Source organism: Odocoileus virginianus, chromosome 8 (assembly GCF_023699985.2).
Source record: "Odocoileus virginianus isolate 20LAN1187 ecotype Illinois chromosome 8, Ovbor_1.2, whole genome shotgun sequence".
NCBI classification, from domain to species: domain Eukaryota; kingdom Metazoa; phylum Chordata; class Mammalia; order Artiodactyla; family Cervidae; genus Odocoileus; species Odocoileus virginianus.
The window spans coordinates 74,391,692-74,414,723 of NC_069681.1; the positions used below are offsets into that span (position 1 = coordinate 74,391,692).

The 23,032-nt window shown below is 37.5% G+C and overlaps 1 protein-coding gene across 9 annotated transcripts in view; it reads left to right on the forward strand.

Moving 5' to 3' along the window:
• PAN3 (poly(A) specific ribonuclease subunit PAN3) overlaps positions 1-23,032 on the forward strand; it is a 120,311-nt gene that overhangs the window by 91,812 nt on the left and 5,467 nt on the right. For 6 of the 9 annotated variants that reach the window (XR_011489103.1, XM_070471723.1, XM_020882210.2 and 3 more), the window contains 10 exons: positions 87-144; positions 3,081-3,242; positions 3,704-3,820; positions 3,908-4,009; positions 6,788-6,953; positions 8,059-8,149; positions 12,608-12,747; positions 15,241-15,370; positions 16,064-16,128; positions 22,864-23,002. Coding sequence is in view for 7 of the 9 variants with exons in the window: in XM_070471723.1 (XP_070327824.1) it covers positions 87-144; positions 3,081-3,242; positions 3,704-3,820; positions 3,908-4,009; positions 6,788-6,953; positions 8,059-8,149; positions 12,608-12,747; positions 15,241-15,370; positions 16,064-16,128; positions 22,864-23,002 (1,170 nt within the window). In the remaining 2 variants the exon portion in view is untranslated. Of the gene's footprint in view, positions 1-86; positions 145-3,080; positions 3,243-3,703; positions 3,821-3,907; positions 4,010-6,787; positions 6,954-8,058; positions 8,150-12,607; positions 12,748-13,562; positions 13,648-15,240; positions 15,371-16,063; positions 16,129-22,863; positions 23,003-23,032 lie in introns of those variants that run through there. The other 3 variants (XM_070471728.1, XM_070471729.1, XR_011489104.1) reach the window with 3 other exon arrangements.

Below are 23,032 nucleotides of genomic sequence, written 5' to 3' on the forward strand. Positions count from 1 at the left end.
TAATGGTTATGTTATTCAGTTACAATAAAAAGTCCATATTTCAGAAGCTGTCTTTAGATATAAATAAACTTATTTTCTTTTCTTAGGAGCTGATAAACAGACATTTAATAACAATGGCTCAAATTGATCAAGCGGATATGCCAGGTAAAATGCAACTTGATTGATCCTTCCTTTTAAAGAAGAGTATAATCCTTACATAGTTCCATGGTTTTTATGCCTTATGCCAGCTAATTAATACTGTTTAATGAATATATTTGTTTGAAATCTAGTTAAGAATTCCAAGATGCCGTTGGTCATCTAGTGTTTTTCAAATAATTCTACATGTGACAAGATTCTAGTTTATCCAAAAAATAGGCAGTTTTAGAATTTCCACTGTGATTTATCTCACTGTGCATTAGAATGTTATGATCTTTTGAAACCTGACAAAGTATAGGTACTTAAGTAGGAGTGGGAGGTGATTGTTGCTGTTATTATTATTAACATTGAGACTGTGGCATGCCTGTGTACTAAGGCTTTCTGTGTGTAAGTTTTTTCTTTGCAAAGCTCCTGTGGTGTACTTGCTAATATTATCACCTCTGTTTCACTTGTGAGGAAACTGAAGGTAACAGGCAGGTTAAGTAACTTGCATCTAAGACCAGTGGCTAGTAATTGTCTGACCAAATCAGGGTTTAAACCTGTATTTTTTTGGCTGAATTGTAGTGTTTCTCAGAGTGCATTAAAATCTCTTTCCTTAGCTTATTCTGTAAAGGCAAGATTAAATGTGGTTTTATTTAGCAAAACTTTATAAATAATACAGCAGGAATACATTTACTGTAGCAGTAATCTCAAAATACCTGGTTGTAATCAAGGACTCAGCACAGTCAAGTGTGTCTCTTCTTGACTGCTAAAGAATTCAAAGGAGTATGTCTGGCTATTATGTTTCAAGACTGATCTTTTCTACTTTAGTTGGTCAGGAAACTTTTCTGTCATGGCCTTTGAAATGTTCATGTTAGAATTTTCCTTAATATCAAGCATTGTCTTTGAGGCCCTAGCCAGGGCAAAAAATAAAAAATAAATAAAATGAAGATGCTATTTACAGTAGTTTCAGAGTATCAGTACCTAGAAATAAATACAAGATACTTAACATCTCAGTGAGGGAGATTTACTAAGAAATGTTAAATAGGGTAAATATATAGAGTGAAATACTATATTTATGAATAAGAAGACATAATGATTATCAATTTTTGTAAACTAATACATAGATTTAGTACAATTTTAGTCAAAGCACATGAGTTAATTTTACTCACAGTACTAACACCTGCTTCATGTCTAACAGTTTAATTGTTAAGGAAGGGTTCGATCCCGTAAGACCACTCCTGCATCAGATGTCAGCTGAAATGGGGTACCTAGGCTACCCAGACTTCTGTCTGGGCAACTACAAATTTGGGGGTTTCTGCTGGATGCCCTCAGGTTTGGGAATAAGCTGGGATGACTCACAGAACTCGGGAAGACACTGTATGAACTATTCCTGGCTTACTATAAGGGGTGCAACTCAGGGAACAGCCACATGCAAGAGATGTGTCGGGCAGGGGGTGGGGGTGGGGGACCTCCTTGCCCTCTCCAGTGTGCCACCCTCTCAGTGCCACGTCAGGCCCACCAGCTGTGTGTGAGCTCTCTGAATCCCGCTGCTGAGGAGTCTTTATGGATGTTTTGTTGTCAAGGCATGTTGGTTACATTTCTGGCTCTTGGCAGTTAACTCAGTCTTCAGCTTCTCTCTCCTCCCTGGAAGGTTGGGAGATTGCCTGAAAGTCTGGTGGCTCAGAGGGTAAAGCGTCTGCCTACAGTGTGGGAGACCAGAGTTCAATCCCTGGGTCGGGAAGATCCCCTGGAGAAGGAAGTGGCAACCTACTCCAGTACTCTTGCCTGGAAAATCCCATGGACAGAGAAGCCTGGTAGGCTACAGTCCATGGGGTCGCAAAGAGTCTGACATGACTGAGTGACTCCACTTTCACTTTCCACTTCTAATCAAGGTTTGGTCTTTGTTTCTTTATTTTTTTTTTTTAAATTATATTGCACATAACAGAGCTTTTCGTAGTATATGATAGAATTTATCAGAAAGTGAAGGTCGAAGACTCCCTGCAACACTCTGAAGATTGTGGTTAGGGTTCTGGTGTGTGGGGAGGGCAGGCTTGGCTTGAGTCTGTAGTCCCTGCAGTGGTGCGGTAATGGCACTGGGCTGGACGTCCTGACTGCTGGAGCAGGCTAGGGAGAGGTGACACAGGGGCTCATCGGTGGGGACAGGAAAGTGCGGGGAAGATGGTTTTCTTCATGGTAGAAGGTTGCATTCTTACAGTTGTATCATCTCAAACCACATGCAAAAACTGCAAAAACAGATAGATTAAGAATTTAGATGTCTAAAACAAAATGTGTAATGTCTGTAAATGATAATACAAAGCTTTAAAACTCATAAATTTAATGTTTCAATAGGGAAAGATTTCCTATACTGGAGGCAAAGTTTGTTGACTCTTCAAATACTGATAAACTTTATCGAATTAAAGTTAAAAACAACCCAAAGATATCTATAGTAGAGAAAAAGCTTAGATGTTTACATGTTTGACAAAGAAAAGAAAATTAAAGCCACAGATTAGTAAGACCTTAAAAACAAAACTGAGAAGTGGCCAAAAATAGGAGTAGGCATTTCAAGAAAGTGGAAATTTATACAGCCAAAAATTATGAAGAAATGTTGAACATCATTGATGATTAGGAAAAGACAAATAAGATACCGTTGGAAAGTTTAATATTTATAAGTGATAATCCAAATTGTTTCTAAGAGCTGAGAAACAAGAGTTGTGCTGTTACCAAACAAATATTTTTGAGTTCATGAAGTCTAGTTCTTTTGTTGTGTTATAATGTCTGTTTTTATTGATTGTGAGACTGGTGTGCCCTATAGAATGGACACACTATGAATGTTGACACTCTTCTAGAATACAGAGTATTTGATATCAGTCATTTGTGGATTTGGTTTCTTCTTTTTTTCTTTGAGATCTGAGAGATTTATGAATGTTTGCAAGCTAAAGTCATCTTCTTATGAATTATTCTAGCAGTCCCTTCAGAAGTTGACAGCTACCATAGCCTGTTCCCTCTAGAACCACTGCCACCACCCAACCGGATACAGAAATCAAGTAATTTTGGATATATTACATCCTGCTACAAAGCTGTAAATAGCAAAGACGATCTGCCTTATTGCCTTCGGAGGATACATGGTAAGGAACATAATTTATCCTCTTTTAGGAGCATATTATTGAGGCTGAGATTATCCAGATATTCCTGAATGAGTTTATTTAATTAACATGAATTTAAAGGATAATAAATACATTTATTGTTTCATTTGGAAATTAGTATCTCATTAAGGGATATATTGGGCTTCCCAGGTGGCTCCGTGGTAAAGAATCTGCCTCTCAGTGCAGGAGACTTGGGTTTGATCCTTGGGTTGGAAAGATCCTCTGGAGAAGGAAATGGCAACCCACTCCAGCAGTCTTGCTGGGAGAATCCAGTGGACAGAGAAAGCTGATTGGCTGTAGTCCATGGGGTCCCAAAAGAGCTGGACACGACTTAGCAACTAAACAACAACAAGGGATGTATAATACGGCTCTTTTGGCACGTTTCTGGGGAAGTAAGGGGGAGATGTCATTTCCGGTTAAGCAGAAAATGTTCTCTTTTTCAGGTTTTCGTCTTGTTAACACAAAGTGCATGGTATTGGTCGACATGTGGAAAAAAATTCAGCACTCAAATATTGTAACCTTGCGTGAAGTATTTACCACTAAAGCTTTCTCAGAGCCTTGTGAGTGACTTGTAATTGTCTCTCTGCTGGTGGGCTTCATTGTTGGAAGCCAGGTTGCAATAATGAGCGTTTGTGTTTCATTTCAAGCTCTTGTGTTTGCATATGATTTCCATGCTGGAGGAGAGACCATGATGAGCAGACACTTCAATGACCCCAACGCAGATGCCTATTTCACAAAGAGAAAGTGGGGTAAGGCGATGATGCAAGAAAGCTGAGTTTGACAGGGCCTTTGCTCTGTGAAAGAGTAGTTCTGTGTTTTAAAGTACTTGTAAGTTTAGCCCTATTCAGTTTAAAGACCATACTGCATTTTAAAAAGAAATACTTTAAAGAAATGGAGTCAATATGTAACAAGTTAGGAAATAACATACTATCTGTAGATGGAGATGAAGATGGGTTATGAAAGACTTATGTAAATATCTGAAATTTATGTAGCTGAGAATATGATAAAGGTTTTTCTCCTCTTGTTTTTTCTTTAAAAAATGTTATGCTTTCTGAGTAAAATGGTTTGGGAAATTCATTAAGTTGAAAAATAATTTCTGTAACTTCACCACCCAAAGCATCATCATTATAAGTCTCTTGACATTTCTTTCTTGTTTTGGTTTGTTTTGTCTCTTTTGCATAGTCCAGTGTGACTCTCTGTTATTTACATAATTGTTTCCCTGAACAAATATTTTGCTTTAAGGTAAGATTCTGTGTTAACTAAAGGAACTAGTCTTCAAAAAATTTTCAGGTAACTTTTACTTAAATGGGGAATATTTTCTTCATCTAGTATTTAAAGAATTGTTGTATTGTTTATATATTGCAAAGAACTAAAATGTCATTACATTCTAACAAATGCTTATTGAAGGGTAAATCATTTCAGAGTTAATTCATTTTGCAATGTCTATTAATTAGTTTGTTTTGGGGGAAGGAAAATGTATGTATCATTTTTTGTTTGGGGGCAGAAAAGTGTTACCCTTTATGTTGAGGTTATTAATTTGCTAAAGATTTTCCTGAGTGTATCCTGAGAGGAAGCAAGGAGAGAGAAGGCTGGAGTCTGCCTGGCATCACAGATAAAATATATTACTTGTTTGCTCCTAACTTTGCTTTCTGACAGTTGAAAGAAGCAAGCTGTGGTTACATGGCTGTTTTGCATTAAAAATCTGGTCTCAGAGTGTGGTCATTTTTTTCCTTTTGCCATGTCATCAGTAGCACACACATGATTTTGTTGAAAGGGATGTGGTATAACTTTTCCTATAGAGAAATATAGCTGTAGTTGTTCGTTTATTTTAGTAACAACAGCTGTGAAATGACTGTTGGCTTTAATTTATAGCTGGGTTTCTCAGCCTCAGCACTGTTGACATTTGGGGCTGAATTAATTATTTTTGTAGGACCATTCTCTGCCTTGCTGGGTGTTTAGCAACATCCCCACTGTGTACCCACTAGATACCAGTAGCAACCCCCTCCTCCTGTTGTGACACCAAAAATATCTTGAGACACTGTCAGATGTCCCTGAGGTGGCAAAGGTGATCACTGTTGAGAACCACTGATTTATAGCACTCCTTTTTAGGTTTTTTTTTTTGTTTTTTTAAATCTTAATTCTGCTTTTGGTGTTTCATTATTTGGTATGTTTACATTTTCTTAGGAATCAGTTCATTTTCTAGTGTTTGAAAGTATTTTTTGGTGGTATTAACTCCTCTAAATGTACCATATATACTTTAATTTATAGCAATTTATAATCTCTGTTTTCCAGTATGAATATTGAAAATGAAGGAAAAAAGAGCCAATGTTTACATAAACTTGTAGAGACATAGATGGAAGTATAATGCTTTCTTATACTATTTAATTTGTTAATTTAAAACAAAATAAAAAATGGCAGGTTGTAAGAGATAGTAATAAGAGAGTGGTAATAATAATAGCATACCTTATAGGGATTGTGGTAAAAGGTTTAAAATGACATACTGTGGGTAAAGTAACTAGACAGAATCTGGCACAAAGTATGCAATGTATTTGCTACAAATATTTTTTTCCCTATTACCACACTTATTAAATAGCTTTATTTGACCGCTTCCTGGTTGTCATATATGTCTACTTTTTGAGTCATTTAACATGGTGTTCCAGATGGTATTATCTTCAGTTCTGTCTAAATTTGAGGGATAGCAGTTTTTGAATTTTGTATTTGTTCTTCCTTGGAAATTTTGTCTCAAGCCATAAGTACTTACTAGCTGTTTATTAGCTCCACAGTTAACCATTTAACTGTGTTGCTTTTATAACTGATTCAGTAAAGGTTTGTTTACAACCATTTGAACACTTGGATTTATAAGGTCATGTTCCCTGAAATAATTACAAAATCTAATTAAATTTATGAGGTCCCTTTTCTCTTGGTTAACAGTGACCCAGAAAATTATATCAAGAAGCACTTACAAGGTTGATAGAATCAAAAGGATTACTTTTCATGGTAGACTGGATTATTTTTATGTTTCAACATTACTACGCATAAGTGGCATAAGTGACGTTCAGTGTTTTACATTTATGTTTTCTGTTAATTGGACATGGTTGTAATAGAAGAGGCTGGGCAGCATAAGGACAATAAGAAAACACTCCACAGAGATGTTGGTGGAGACTTTGTTTCCCTCAAGCCATGGAAAGAATAGTTCCCACACACCTGAGCAGTAATAGAGACAAGGTTTAACCACTGTTTAAGAAAAATAATCCCTTCAGTTCCTGTTTTTAATCAGAACTTGGTTCACAATTAAGCTGAAGTTCTTACTTTAATAATTTTTGTTTGCTGTGCAATAATTATAGTGGTCACAGAAAAGAGAAGCTCAGTGAGAGCTCTGCTACTGCTGGCATTATAATACTGAGGTGTAATATCGTACGTAGGAAAATTTGGGTTTGTTTCTTGAGTTCTTTTTGATCTGCATGTTTTAGTCTTATAGTTAGTTACATGAAGGTGCAATTTTTTTTTTTTTTAATTTGTGTTTATAGGTCAACATGATGGACCGTTGCCCAGACAGCATGCTGGATTGTTGCCAGAATCTCTTATTTGGGCATATATTGTCCAGCTGAGTTCTGCACTGCGTACCATTCATACCGCAGGTTTGGCATGTCGCGTTATGGACCCAACAAAGATTCTGATAACTGGCAAAACAAGGTACTGGCATTTTGAACTCTGGCTTCTTTATCGATCATCTAACCTATGACAGCTTAGTAAACATAGCATGAGGATTTGTTTTAATCCTACCTTTTCATATATTCCATCCAGAAGAACTGCTGTGACTTTGAGTTCATTTGTAAGTTTTTTTTTTTTTTTTACATGCTGAGTTTGTAATAAAATGCCTTGTTATTAACCAAGATCTTATAGGAGTTTGGGAGTTATGTATGGTTAGGGTTGGGGGTATATCAACCAGTGTCAGTACAAGTTTCATATGTACAACTATCAGTCTCAGATTTTGACATGAGTCCCCATGATCTGGAGAAGCTTAGTCAGCACAGCCTGTTGGGCTACACCCCCAGAGCTCCCATTCATGGAGTCTGGGGCGAGGCCTAGGAGTTTGCATTTCTAACAAGGGGCGATTGATGCTGTTGCTGCTGATTGGGTTTCATGCTTTGAGAACAAGTGATCTTACAGATACCTTGACTTCACCAGCGTTTGAGTTGCTGAAATTTTGAGAATTGTCTTGGACAGCATAGCATGAGGAGCTCAAGGTCTTAGTACCAGGTTACCTGGATTCATGTCCTGGCTCTGCTAGTTACTTAACTAACAGCAAGTTACATGTGTGTTCAGCAGTCTGTGAGACAGGTGCTGTTGTTATCTCCATTTTCCATATTTGTAAGGTACCTGCCTCATAAGATTATTCAGAGGACCAAATAAATTAATACATGTAAAATGCTTTGAATGTGCCTAGCACATCTTCATCACCTGTTAAGAAGCTAACTGGTTCTCTTTTCAGGCGTAACTAGTAAAGAAGCATCTAGGTTTGGGGAAAAGAAGCAGTGATCTGATAGCCAAACAGCACAAGTTGCAGTCTTGGCTTTATCCATTCCCGGCTTTCACAACCAGAGGCCTGTCACTTGAAGTCTGTGACGTTATCTCTGACGTGACTGGCAGGGGTTACATGGGGGTAGGGCAGGCGGAAGGCCTGGCCAGGATGCTGAGATCCCTCCCAGTATCATCAGAAATGTTCAGTTTCCACTAGGATGTAAGTTTTCAAAAGTCTCATTTTAATTATTCTCTCTAAATTTTCTGATCTTTAAAGGTTGCGAGTAAATTGTGTTGGAGTTTTTGATGTTTTAACATTTGATAACAGTCAGAATAATAATCCATTGGCATTAATGGCTCAATACCAGGTGAGTAAGAATTAACATGGATATTTACTTAATAATTTAAGGCTTGAATTTTTTTTTTTTCAAGATAATTTTTTTTTTAAAAATTTTAAAAGCAGTTCAGAATTTTAAATGTAGATCTCAGTTTATTCTGGGGGTGGTCTCTATGCAGACTTGGAATGTGCATTTCTTAACCACTATGGTGTGTTCAGTGTAGCGCCCTTAGAAGTTGTAATATACAGAATTAGTGGCAGTGTCAAGAGACTAGTAGTTCAAATGAAAATGCATTTATATGACTAGGAAATTCATCCTCAGCATAGATTAGAACATTAATTAGCTGAATGAAATACAGTAAATGACATTTTACTTAGTTTTCACTTTTTAGTATGTTAAAATCACACCTGTTGTTTTTACTTTTATGGTTGTCCCACTGTCAATCCAAAACTTTTATTTTCAAAGGAAAGGTGTTGTATAGCTGTTTTCTAAAGGATTCTTTTTCTTTTCGTTATTCAAAACCTATCACTCACTTCTTGTACATCATTAGAATTTGGTTATAGTCTGACTTTATCATAATATTGTGGACTGAGGTTCCATTGTGTTCTTAGCTATTTCATTCTTATTTCTTGATTAATGCAAGGTATAGGTAAGAATCCACCTCTGCAAGAGCTTTCAGTGTGGTTGCTTTTGCCTATTTACTCTGTGCAAGTGATATAGCTATTTAAAGTCAGTATCTCATGTCATTCTGTTTGTATTCATATTTTTTGGAGGATGTGCAGTTGTCATTTTAAGACAGTGTGTGTTTGTTTTTTTAATGTAAGGAGTTTTTGGTGATTCTGAACATTTATTAACTTGGGGAGATTTGATGTAAGGCAAAATCTCTTATTTACATGGAGAAACAGGGAGAATACCTTACCTTCCCACTGCCCTTCTCATTTCATTTTCTTTTCTTTAAATCTTTGAAAGATTTTAGTTTGCTTTATTAAAATTGAGATAAATTCAGAACAAAAACGAAAGGCCTGGATGAGAATTAGAGTGTAAGTAGCGTGTGATATTCCGGTTAGTTCATGCTTAAACCTCTTCCTTTGCTGCTGGACGGTGGACAGCATAGTCCCCAGACTTAGAGCCCCTAGTCGTGTTCAGTTGTTTGCAGCCTTTTCACAGCTTCCTTCCCCTCTGTTCGGACCCACTTACCCCCAGCAGCTGCCAAGCTGTTCTGGTTGGTAGCGCCATCTAGTGGGCTCTATGTGGAAGAATCTGGCCACCCTCCAGTCCCCTCATCCTCACCCAACCCCCACCGCTAGCAGCTTTCTTCTGCAGAGGGGAGTTGACTCCCTCTTTCTTATCCTGGTTGGTTGTTTCTTAGCTACTTTCCTGCTTATCATCTGTCTTATACTTAGTGCCTAACTAATTGGCTCTGAAAATTTTCCTTCATAATCTTTGTGCTCCTGAAAGTGACTGATTATTGACTGTCAAAATGGTAATGATCTTTATATATCCAAGAAAATAATACTAAACTTTGGAAGAGAAATTAGACATTATTTAGAACCAGTGCCATCAGCCTCTGTTGCAACTATTAGGAAACCCTCTGTCCACAGAACTGGTGTTGTGTTGTTTATGTGCAGCCTCATGGTACCTCTTCATTCCTCTTTATTCTGAATAGCTCCTTTTTCTTTTTAATTACTAGTGAAAGATAAGACTAGTTTGATTTTGTTTCTCTGTAAGTATCACAGCAGGGGTGTTTTCCATTTTTTTATTTTCGAATGTCCTTTATGTTTTGGATTGTATAGTTAGTTACCTTGAAAGATCACATTTCATAAGAAAAACCAATTCCAGAGTTTCAAAATAAACAACTGTAAAATAAGCATTTGGGCCAACTGATTGGTAGGTTAAGATCTGCCCCCGTTGATAAACTCGGGCTACTTTCAACCAATTGTCAGCCTCCCTTTATTTTTCAAAGGCAAAGATTGTATCAGGTTTCCTTTCTTTTTTGGAGTGGGTGTATATATGGATTTTCCATATAGCTTATATAAGTAAGGTAAAGGAGAGAATTCATGGTAGTTCCTAGTGGGGGGGTTATGATTTTACAGAGAAGAGGGTACATGAGAAAGGAGTGTATTGTTTCTTGTAGTCTATTTTTCATAGTCTGTTTCAGACACGTGAATAGAGACTGACTTTCAGTAAAATGGACATAAGTAGAGCCATAGATAGAATCAGAGAAAAATCAAGAAGTCAAGAATCAGGAAGAAACTGAAAATGAGTTGGGGGGAAAGCCTCCAGAATTCAACAAATGGGGGGAAAAGCCAGATGGAGGTAAGAAGCAAAAATAACAAACGGAACACTATTTAGCTGGGAATAAGGAAAGGAGAGTTACTGAGTGCTTAATGACATTACAATGTCTCTGTCCAGCAGGACTTCATTAACCTCTTTTATTTGAAAAAATCAGTTCTGATTTAGTCTGGGTTATGTGATGTGTATACTTCATTTTGAGGTGCATATTCCCACCTTGACCCAGCTTCAGAAAGGTGGCAGATGTACTCAGAATCAGATGGACTTATTTCTTAAACCCATATAGTCCTTCAGCTGTTTTGTGCTTTTGTTTTCCTGTTTTCCAGTCTTGTAATAGGGGGTGCTCTAGGCGGGAGATTTAGTTATAGCATTGATTCAGGGTGGAGCTAAACTGAAGATTTTGCTGTTTGAGGGTGGGGATGTTGTGTGTTGCTACATGCTGCTGAAATACCTAATAAACAGTAACAAGCTTAAGTTTGCTTTGCTGATGACACTGAATTGAAGCACTTGTAGACTTTTACAGTTTGCTTTTCCATGTACTGATTTCTGTCGATCAGCATGTTTATGATTTTCTTTATCTAACTTGGAATGTTTTATTGATCCGGAGAGAGACTGAGAGGAGTCCTGCCTGAGTTCAGTCACAGCTATGGGTCCAGAGAGCAAGGACGATGCCACAGCATTCATGCCCCTTCCCGTGGCACCTGCCCTCCCAGCCTGATCTCCAGACTCGGCCACTGACGGAGTCTTACAGTTTCTCTGACATGAATCCTTGGCCTCTCTTTTCCTGATGGATTCAGAGTTGTTTGTCTGATAATCAATTTTTCCACTGATTATATTATAGGATCTTAGGTTCAGAGTATCAGATTCACCAATGCTAGATTTGAATTTTTTAACGTTATTTTAGTCATGGAGTTTGATTTCTTTTTATTTTTTACTCTTTGGGAAGGATGTTGTTAAGGATAGCTATCTAGTCCTAAAGTTTCAGTAGCAATTGCCTTGAAATACTCACCTGAGTGTGCAAATAACACCATTTATAAACTACAAAACCAGTGGCTCTCAACCCTGGCTGCATATCCGAATCTCTTAGGAAGTTTTGAAAAATACCAATATGTAGATCTTACCCCAGACTAACAACACCAAAATAGGATGGAGGGATAGCCACTGGGTGATTTTTTTTTTTTTTTTTTTAAGCTTCTCAGGTGAATTTTATTGTAAAGCTAGGTTTGAAAGCTCCTATGGAATATTTATTTATTCCATAAATAAACATGTATCCAGTAAATCAGATGAGATCTCAAATTGTGAAGATTTATGCGAGTTTTCCGTAGAAATTACTTAAAATGATTTCCTTGAACTCTGAACTGTTCCACTGTCTCAGAGGTATATGATTACTGATAGTTAACCTTGCAAGCAGGGCCACTTAGGTGACCATTCTGTTTCTAGGAGTTATTATTAGTCAGCTGTCTTTTAAACATTCTTTTGAAAGAGAGACCTCAAGGGAGGAAATCTTTCAAAGAAACAAACAAAATGAGTAGGAAATGAGGTGGTTACAGAGCTCAGAGATCGACCATAGTGTGAAAATCTGTCTGCTAGGAAATAAGGGCAGATGGACTGTTATGGAGGTTTGCAGCATTGTTGATGTCTAGAGAATGTGCTCTGAAATCAGGTATTGTGGACATTGTGTTTGGAATAAGGGAATTACTTCCCTTTCAAATAGACTCTCACTTTTGTGCATCATGGAAAATGAAGAAAGTGCCAATCATGAATGTAATGATTACTGTGAAGCAGCTGTTTGGTAACCAGCCTCAAATGTCCTGCCATAGTAAGAATATGAGCTTTATTTAAGTATAAACATTTGGGGGGAAAAAAAGACAGTAAAGCAGCAGTTCTGTAGGTGGCATATGAATTGTTTTGAATAATGTTTCTTAAAGTAGCCCCTAGGAGTACCTTCATTAGAATTACCTGGGTACTTTAAAAAGTTTGGGCCTGTTCCCAGACCTACTGCATGAGAATCTGGAGTGGAGTTGCTCAGTCTTTTTAATGAAGGTAATTCTGATGAGCGCCAATATTTAGGAACCTTGTGCTTAGTTCTTCAGCTTCCTTGTAAAGATGCTTTTTCCATGCAGGCAATAGTGTCAGTGTATTAAATTTGTGCCTATGAAAGAAAAATTAAAAGTTATATTTATTCTTTCATGTCAGCAAGCAGATCTGATATCATTAGGAAAAGTTGTGTTGGCTTTGGCTTGCAACTCTTTGGCAGGAATTCAGCGAGAGAATTTACAGAAAGCCATGGAACTGGTGACAATCAACTACTCCTCTGACCTGAAGAATCTGATTTTGTAAGTTTTAATGTAATGATCTTATGAGATAAGACAGATTTTTCATGAGAGTCTTTAAACAGTGATTCTATTGATTTTTAGTTTCCACTATTTAAAATCAGGCAAAACATAATTAAACAATTTTTAATTTATTTTTATTGCTAAGTATGTATTTCTTGAAATAAATTCATAAACCAGTGTGTTTAAATTAATTATTGGTGTTTTAAACATTTGGCCAAAGGGTAGACCCCCTAGAGATGCATTGGTATCTACGAGCTACATAAGATGTTTTAAATTTAAATAAATTACAGTTAAATAAAATTGAAACGATTCAGTTCCTCAGTTGCACCACGTACATCTCAAGAGCTTAGAAGCTGCATGTACCTTCTGGCTCATATACTGGACAGTGTGAACATGGAACATTTGCATCATTTCAGAAAGTCCATTAGACAGTGCTGCTCTCCAGAGTGGTCAGTATCTTTGTAAGAGCTATCATAAATAACCCCATCTACAGCCCAGTTGTGTGGTGTGTGGCCCACACCCCTGTTTCAGAGAGCATGTGTGTCAGGGTCCCTGTGCTTCTCCCCCAGTGTCTTTATACTCCAGGAAATCCTTGATTGTAAGTCTGAAATGACTGGGTCTTGAGAGAAGCCCAGTCCACTGTGGACTGCTGTCATGATGGTCTATAAGATGCATCTGACATCGGGGATTCTGGAGGGGGGACAACCAGAACTTTTATTTTAAATGATTCAGGAGAAAAGATGCTAGGAAGTCTCCTTTGAAATTTTTTTTCTATGATGTTCTAGAAGCAATTAGAGCTTATTGATCCTTTTCAGTCTCTTTTAGCTTCCAGCTGTTCCTTCTGATCTTTCTGTGTAACCCTGGATGATCCAGTTTCTTTTTGGACTAGCCCTGTGGTATGGAACTGAGGGACGGAGGATGGGGCTGCCCACCTGTGCTTTGTTACACTGGCCTAAGTGTCCTGCTTGTGACAGAGCACTGGAGCCAGTGGTTGCCTGGTTCCTCTTATGATCAACTAAGATGATTTCTCTTAAGTAAAAATATTTGTTTCGTATATTATCACAGCAGTGATTTCTAGCCATAGCTTGCAACATCTAGGATGTTTTAAGTAATCTCAAGTCATAATTTTCCCTTTTTATAAAAGTGAGAGTAAAGGATATAAGTGTAATAAATTGGCCATAAATTAATAATTATTGAAACTGGGTAATGGGTACATGAAGATTCATCATACTCTTCTCTCTCCTTCTATAAATGTTTGAAATTTTCCTTAATAAAAAGTGAATAAACAAAAGTCATACTTTCATACTAACCAGAATCAAAATTTACAGAGCAGTAAACTATGTATCATGTACTTTTGAGCTGATTGATGTGAATTATGAATTAATTCACCTAATTCTCCCAATAACCCTTTAAATTAGGTACCATTACTAGCTCCATTTTAAAGATGTCAAAACTGAGGCTGGGAGATATAAAGTTATTTACTTGCCAAAGTCACATAGCTTATAATAACTTAAAGTGTGAGTAGTTAGATATAAATATGTCAGTAATTACAGATGAATGGCTAAGACATAGATTGTCCACATGAGTTTATAAGCGTTCATTTATTCAACAAAAGAATGCCTAACTGTGTCAGATGCTGAAGCTACCTTGTATAAGATGAACAGAATCCCCCATCTTCTGGAGCTTCCCCCCATTATAATGGGGAGGAGTTAATGAATACGTCAACAAGATGTTTGCAAGATAGAGATAAGTCCTATGGAGAAAATAGGTATAATTATAAGCAGAGCACAGAAGAGTTAGAAGCTGCTTTGTTAGGAATGGTTAGGACACAGCTGACCTGTCAGAATACTAATACTAAATGATCGATAATCATTGCGTTCTGACAGGTAGCCCTTTGAGACGTGTAGTATTTTTCTGCCTTAGTTATGATGGTAGAAGAAACTGTTCTTTTTCCTGATGTGTGTTAGTGCATGGAGATTTCTCAGAAATAAAAATACCCCGACAGCTGGCAAATGAAGTCACAGAGCAGGAGACAGCTTCTTAAAAACCTGAGGGTTGTTTCCCTTACCGAAATGAAAGTCTGAGTTTTAGTTTAAAAACTATTTTTGAAGACCAATGGAAAAATTTCCCCACTTACAACCACCCCTTCCAAAACTTTTGGATCTTTTCATCTCCCACTATTGTAAAGAAGGGTTTGAGAATGGAAATATGGTAAGTGTAACTCTATACCCAGCTTTCCTTTCTCATTTTCATAGTAGTAAAAGATTAGAGAAAGAGACGTTTTTACAGTTTTTTCCATTGGCTCTTAAAGTTTTCCAGAGAAAAGAAATACAATCATTAAGCTTTAAAAATGAACTCGACTTGCATGAAAAAAAATTTTTGAAATTGTGCACACTAACATGCTGGTGGCAGCAGTCCCTGTGTGCTTGTGGGTTGTGTTGTTCTGTAAACTGCGTGTTTGGCATTCAAGTGATCCTTCTCTATTTTGGTTAGATATTTGTTGACTGACCAAAACAGGATGCGAAGTGTAAATGACATCATGCCCATGATTGGTGCTCGATTTTATACTCAATTGGATGCTGCTCAAATGAGAAATGATGTCATAGAGGAAGACCTTGCAAAGGTAAAGTGTGTAGTTAAAGGAGTGTGTACACACCTGCATCTGTGTGTATCAGTAGATGTAAAACAGAGTAATTACTGTGCTGGATATAGTATGCAGCTGGCTAAGACTGTTTGCAGATATTTTTGTCCAAACTCAGTGTTCAGTATTTTGATTTCTCAGGTCCTCTGGGTGTTTGTCTTATTTTTTTTTTGTTCATGGTTTTGCTACAGTCTTGAGATACAATCTTGATTTTTTTTTTTTAATATGCAGTCTTAGTAGTAGACAGCTACAGCAGGGGAAGAATAAATCACAGGCTTGTGATTAATACATACACCCTACTGTATATAAGATAGATAACCAACGGGGTCCTATTGTGTAGCACAGGAAACTACTCCAGTCTGTGATAACCTATATGAGAAAAAACTGAAAAAGAATGAATACATGTATATGTGTAACTGAATCACTTTGCTATACACCTGAAAGTAACACAAAAACTATAATCCAATAAAAAAAGGGACAGTTGCGTAATCATCTTGAGTATTACAGTATGTGAAAAGAACATGTTATATTCAAAATTATAACCAAAAGATGGGGATATTAGGGTTTATAGTTTAAAGCTAATCTTGGTACAGGATACCAGTTTTATAAACATTTGCTTTTATATTCAGTTAGCTGGAACATTAATATTCTCTCTCTTTTTAAAATGTTTTATAGGAGGTTCAAAATGGAAGACTGTTTAGGCTTCTAGCAAAATTGGGAACAATCAATGAGAGGCCGGAGTAAGGATTTACAGTATTTTACATCAATCAAGGGCACTGTTTTGCATAACCAGAATGAGTATACCTTATTCTTACTGATTTTATTTGGGAGAAGAGAAGAATTCTCATGTAAAGTGACCTTAAGCCTGCTGTTAGCCATTAGGGTGGTGTTTGTGATCACAGCCCCGGTTGTGGTTTTCCTTAGGGATCACATGCGCACAGAGAGACACACACACCCACACACGGATACACATACACACAGACACACACTATACACATACACACACACTACACACACATACATACACCTACACACAGAGACACACACTACACACACACTATAGACACACACTATACACATACACACACACTACACACACATACATACACCTACACACAGAGACACACTATACACACACACATACACCTACACACAGAGACACACACTATACACACACACTATACACATACACACACACTACACACACATACATACACCTACACACAGAGACACACACTATACACACACACTATACACACACACTATACACATACACACACTACACACACATACATACACCTACACACAGAGACACACACTATACACACACACACATACACCTACACACAGAGACACACACTATAGACACACACTATACACATACACACACTACACACATATGCATACACACAGAGACACACATACATGCTACACATATATATACATACATGCACACACTATACACACATACACATACACACATATGCATACACACACACTACACACATATGCATACACACAGAGACACACATACATGCTACACATATATATACATACACGCACACACTACACACACATACACTGTACACATACATACACACACTACACACACACTATACACATACACACACTATACACACTACACACATACATACTATACACATGTACATACACACATACATACACAGACACACACATACATATATACATGCACACATCATACACACATACATATACACACACAAAGATACACACATGCACACACTACACACATACATAAACACTACACACATACATACACAGAGACACACATACACACTACACATGCACACATACACACACTAACACACATGCACACATACATACACATACACACTGCACACATACATATACACACTGCACACATATACACCACACACACATGCACACATACACACACATGCAGAGAGACACAGAGACACATACACAACACACACACATACTCATACACACATATACAGATACATTCACACATACACACACATACACACACACGAACAGAAAATACAGTATGTTAAAAACCTCTGTTGTGGTTTGCCTGTGAGGGAACATTTTCTGCCTGTCAGTACTGCCTCTCCCCATCTGCTTTTTGAAGCCTGTTCCGTTTACCATGGTCAGACTGGATCTTTTTGATATTGCTAATTGTTTCATGCCTCTTATCTTCTGTTAAAGTGCATTGTTTATAGCTGTCACATGAGTGACACTGGAAAGGCATCACCATCTTACATTATTGTTTAGTTCTGCCTTGTTTGTTAGTTAAAATTAATTGTATGTTCAAGAAAGAAGCAAGGTTGATGTTTATGCTTTATATCTGTCCCAAAGTCAAGGTGAAATAGTAGTATAGCTGTGGTGACTGGTATACAAGCTGCTGCTGCTGCTAAGTCACTTCAGTTGTGTCCGACTCTGTGCGATCCCATCCCTGGGATTCTCCAGGCAGGAACACTGGAGTGGGTTGCCATTTCCTTCTCCAATGCATGAAAGTGAAAAGTGAAAGTGAAGTCACTCAGTCATGTCTGGCTCTTCGTAACCCCATGGACTGCAGCCTACCAGGCTCCTCCATCCATGGGATTTTCCAGGCAAGAGTACTGGAGTGGGCTGCCATTGCCTTCTCCGCACAAGCTAAATTTCAAGATTGTTAACTGCTTGCTGTTCATAGAGATAGGTGGTAGATAAATACCATTGCTTGAGGGAGTTTTTTTGACCACAAAATTTAAATTCACTACCTTTCTTCAAAGTTAAAAGATTCAGTTAGCATTTTCCCTAGTGATTTTTCTAAATAAAGAGAATGTGGTCATATGTTGAACCATTTAAAAAGTTTTTAATTACTTCTTCTGGCATTTATCTCTTTATTTAAAAATAACATGCTTAAGTGCTGTTTCTTGATTTTTCGTCAGTGTTTCAATTTTTCTTCAGTTTTTATTTCTCAGCTAATGACTTTGTCCTGTGGCAGGTGAGGCTGTATTTCTCATACACCCTTCCCTTAACTAAACACAAACACACACTATACCACTTAACCCCTGAATTTTGAGATGAGTATTCAGTGTTGACATTACTAGAGCAAGGTAAATACTTTTTGTAGCTTCACCACACAGTAAATCATGACTACAAAGGAATGTTTTGTATTTTGGTTTTTTATTTTTGTTTTCCTGGTGTGAATACTTGTCTTATGTAGAAAACTAAGCAAGTGAAAACTAGTTACCACCAGTTCATTGTAAACTCGCTGCTGGATATAAAACACCCTTCCATATGGTCAAAAATAAGTAATAACCTCTCAGTTCCTTTTTTCCTCCCCATTAAAGAAATTACCCCCGGGGCCTCTGCCAGCTGCCCCTCTAGGGGCTGGTTGTCTTCCAGCCTGCTCACGCCCTCAGCTGAGACCCCAGGCTTCCCTTCACTCTTGCCCTGGCAGCTCTCCCTCTTCTTGTTCCCCCTCTGTGTTACATGCCCTGTTCCTGGCTTTTTGCATTGGTTTACTCTTCTGCTTTAATAAATCATATCCTTTTGTAGCTTCCTGAGAAAGGGGAGTTTTTCTCAGTGTTTGGAAGTCTAAAAATATCTTTATTCTGCTTTCATACTTTATTGATAATATGATTGGGTATATGTCCTCAGAAAATTCTTTTTATTAATGAAATCTTTTGAGTATAGTGTGTATGAACCAGTTTCTTTAAAAGTAGAAAAGGTTTGCAGTGAAAAACCTTTCATACCTGATATCCCCAGTCTCTCCACTCCTCCTACCAGCCTTTAGTTTATTAGTCTCTTGTACATATTCCCTGAGTTAGCAACTGTATATTCTTATCACCCCTCTACTTTAAAATATGTGCAAAATTGTAAGTTATGTACAGTGGTCTGTATATTGCACATGACAGTATGTTTTCTCATAACAGTGTATTTTGGAAATCTTTGTACAGATACGTTTAGTGTATGCCCAGCAATCTTCTCAATAGTTAACAAACATGACCTAACTGAATCCTAGTAACAGCCCATTGTGTGGATACTTCAGTATTCCCTTTTAATAGAGAGATTGAAGCATAGACAGGTTAAAAGCCTCCGGGGTCACACATAAAGTCAGGACTCGAGTCCGGACAACATGTGGTTCCAGAGTCTGTGCTGTCTTAACCACAGTGCCATACTTCCTCATGGTCAGTGGCCGTGTAATAGTCCATCCTGTGGATGCTCTGTAATTTGTCTCTCTAGTTCCTTATCAATGGCCTTTTGAATTGTTCTCAACCTTTTACCTAGTGTAAGCGGTTCTGCAGGGACTGACTTAAGCATACTTAATTTTGTGTGTGTACAAGTGTAGGTCCAACTCTGATTATGAGGTACCTGCTGGAATTTGTAACTGTAATTTGATAGCTGTTAGAAGGATTTACCAGTGTACAGTGCATGAGAGTCTTTCACTAGCAATACTTTTTCCAAACTTCTGGGTTTTTCACAACCTGATAGATGAAAAATTGAATCTCAGTGCAGGTTTTTTGGTATTTACTCATAATGAGCATGTTGCCTGTCTTTCTGATTCATTTTTGTTTCCTTTTCTGTCTGTCTGTTGCTTTGCCCATCTTTATTTCCAGCTGCATTTTCTCTTTTTGCTGTGTAGGAGCCAGAAGGATCTGACCTTTGTGATCCTTTCTTTTAAGTTTGTCATCTTTCTTTTGACTCGGCTCAATTTTTTCCCATATAGACATTTTTATAGTAGTTGTATTGATTGAATTTATTTTTTGCTTCTGGATTTTGAGTCATGGTCAGAAAGTTAGCATTTCTACTCTTAAGATGATCTTATGAAGGGATCATCAAGTATTTTCTAGAATACTTAAGGTTTCATTTTTTATATTAAATTTTTTTATATATTTGGAATTTATATAGTATGTAAGGTATGAATTCACCACCACCCCCACCAGATGACTATCCAGTGGTCCAAAAGCTGTTTATTGCAGAGTCTAGCTTTTCCCACTGGTTTATTAAGGCAGCTGCTCTTTCACACTATCTTAATGAATGACATTTAAAATCTAGTAGTGTTAGCTCTTTCTTGTCTCTGCTTTATTGGTTTTATTAAATTTATTAGTAAGCTTAAGGAGCATTTGTGTTTTTTAGATGTGCAGTTACCTTCTCCAAGATAATGGCATGTCACTGTATTTGCTGATGTCTGCTTTAGTATCCTTCAGAGTTTACATTGTTCTTCATATAGTTACAATACACTAAGTTTATTCTTAGGTGTTTTTACTTGTTGCTGTTTTCGATGGAAAGTTCCTCCATCCTGTCTTCTTAGAGCCTTTGTTATTGGTGTATGTGAAAAAAATTGATTTCTATAAATTTTGTAGCATGGGACTTCTAGTGTTTGGGTAGTTTTTCAGTTGATTCTTCTGGGTTTCTCAGTCCTGTCTTCGTATATTGATAGTCATATTTCCTCCCTTCTCATTTCTGTACTTTTGATGTCTCTTGAATGACTGTGTTTGTACCTCTAATTCATAGTTCAGTAATAGTAATGATAGTTTCTTTCAGAATTTGAAACACTGCTCCATTTATTGTCTTTTATAGACAGACTCAAAGCCATTTTCTTTCCAAATTTTTCTTCATCCCCATGCTTTTAGGACAAACCACTCCCCCCCTTTTTTTAAATCATTGATGTGCAGAAATTCACAACGATGGGCTGTGATGGTGGGTTTTTGATTCGTTCTGAAGAATCAACAGATGGGCCTTTTAACCTTGGGAATTTCTATCTTTTAGCTCTTGGAAGTTGTCTTTTTCTTTGTAAACCTCTTTCTGGAATTCGTGCTGCTTAGATGTTAGACCTTTGCAATTGATTTTCTAATATTCTCTTCTGTTTTCCATATTGTGTCTTAGTGTTTTGCTTTGTAGCCAAAAATCTCAACTTACTCTGTCTGAAGTTAAAGCGTTTTTTCCTAATGCTTTAAATTTGTACTTTCTAGGCAATAATCTCAACTTACTTGGTCTAAAATTACAGGGTTTCTTCCCTAATCCTTTAAAATTTTTTGAGTTTCTGCTATATTTTAAATTTCCAAATATTTGTGCTTTCTGAATATTTCTGTCTTACAGCATTTAATTCATTTTTGTCTGAGACTGTCAATTATAGATTTTTATTGAGTGGGTTTTTAAAATTTTTGTTCAACTTTTATTTTGTCCCCTGCAGTATCTCTTAGGAAACCCCACTAATGACTTCCCCTTCAAGCACCCCACAAAACATTAGAGCTCAGGTTTTTTTTTTCGGATCTGCTAAGTCATGCTGCTTACCTGTCTGCTTTTCACCTTTCGAATTTTTGTGAATATTTTTTGTCTCCTATTGTTTCTGATCCCTTTGTCCTTGTGTGTCTATATGTTTTCTTAGACACTTACTCTCAGTTGGCTGGGGTTTTGAAAAGGAACAGAGATAAATGGGTGTGTTTAATCAACTTTTAATTGAAAGACCCTGGAGTGATCTTAATAAAGCAGACACATGACTGTGGGGGGCTTCCCTCTTTGTTCTCAGAATGCAGACCTCATTTTTACATGTGATCTAAGGCTGCATGGCCTGACCTCTCCCTTTTCATCCTTGCTTCAGATCTGCCTTTTTTTCCTTTTAATATCCTCCTTACCTCTTGTGCTGTCTGCCCATCTTTTCTTGTACCCCTCCTTGTCCTCACTCCAGTCATGCACTCTGATCCTCTTTTTCCCCCCAGCGCCATCCAGCCTCACTTATCTTTTCTTGTTTAGGTGCCCCTTGCTCTGTCCCTTGCGCATACTGAGGCCTCTGACCAAGAGGCATACTTCCTTGGGGAGAGCACCATTCCCTCTCTGGAAAGCCTTCCTTGGCTTCCCAGGTGAATTCTTGTTTCTGGTCTATACTGTGTCCCTGTTTTTAAATAGCATTCTCTCCATATGCAATTGCAGCTTTTTGTTGTTATTTGAATATCTTTTCACCACTAACCTATATGTTTCATAGGTCACTGAAAACTCACAGTGACCATCTGGCCAGTTTTCCAGCTCTTTGCCACTCACTTTCACATCATCACATAATGGTAGGAAACCAGTATCTACCCCATTTTGTTTAGTCCTAAACGTTTCCTTGTTTTATGCCCCCAGTAAAACAGAAGACATGTCTGACATCTCTCTCTACCCTATAGAGAGAGGTCATTTGCTTTCTTCCCCATTGTATCTAATGGTAGGGGCCTAAGTGAGGAAGGGATTGTGAAGTAGGAGTATGTAAGGGGGTGATTGCTTTGAGAAGTAGAAAATGGTATTCATATACTTCCATGTTCAGTGAGATTATTTTAAAAAGTCTATGGGCACTCTGGACATAAAAATTAGATTTAAAAAAGCTACACACAGACCCTACTTTCTGGTTGATTATAGACAACAACAAAGCTGGTTTTGAGTCTGAAGTATAAACATACAGCTTTGTGGTGTAAGCATGAGTTATTGAGGTTAATATTCCCTTCCCTCAGGTTTCAGAAGGATCCTACCTGGTCGGAGACGGGAGACCGGTACCTGTTGAAACTCTTTAGGGATCATCTTTTTCATCAGGTGACAGAAGCGGGTGCTCCTTGGATTGACCTCAGTCATATCATTTCTTGTCTTAACAAGGTAATCTGGGCCTGGACTTTGAAGATTATG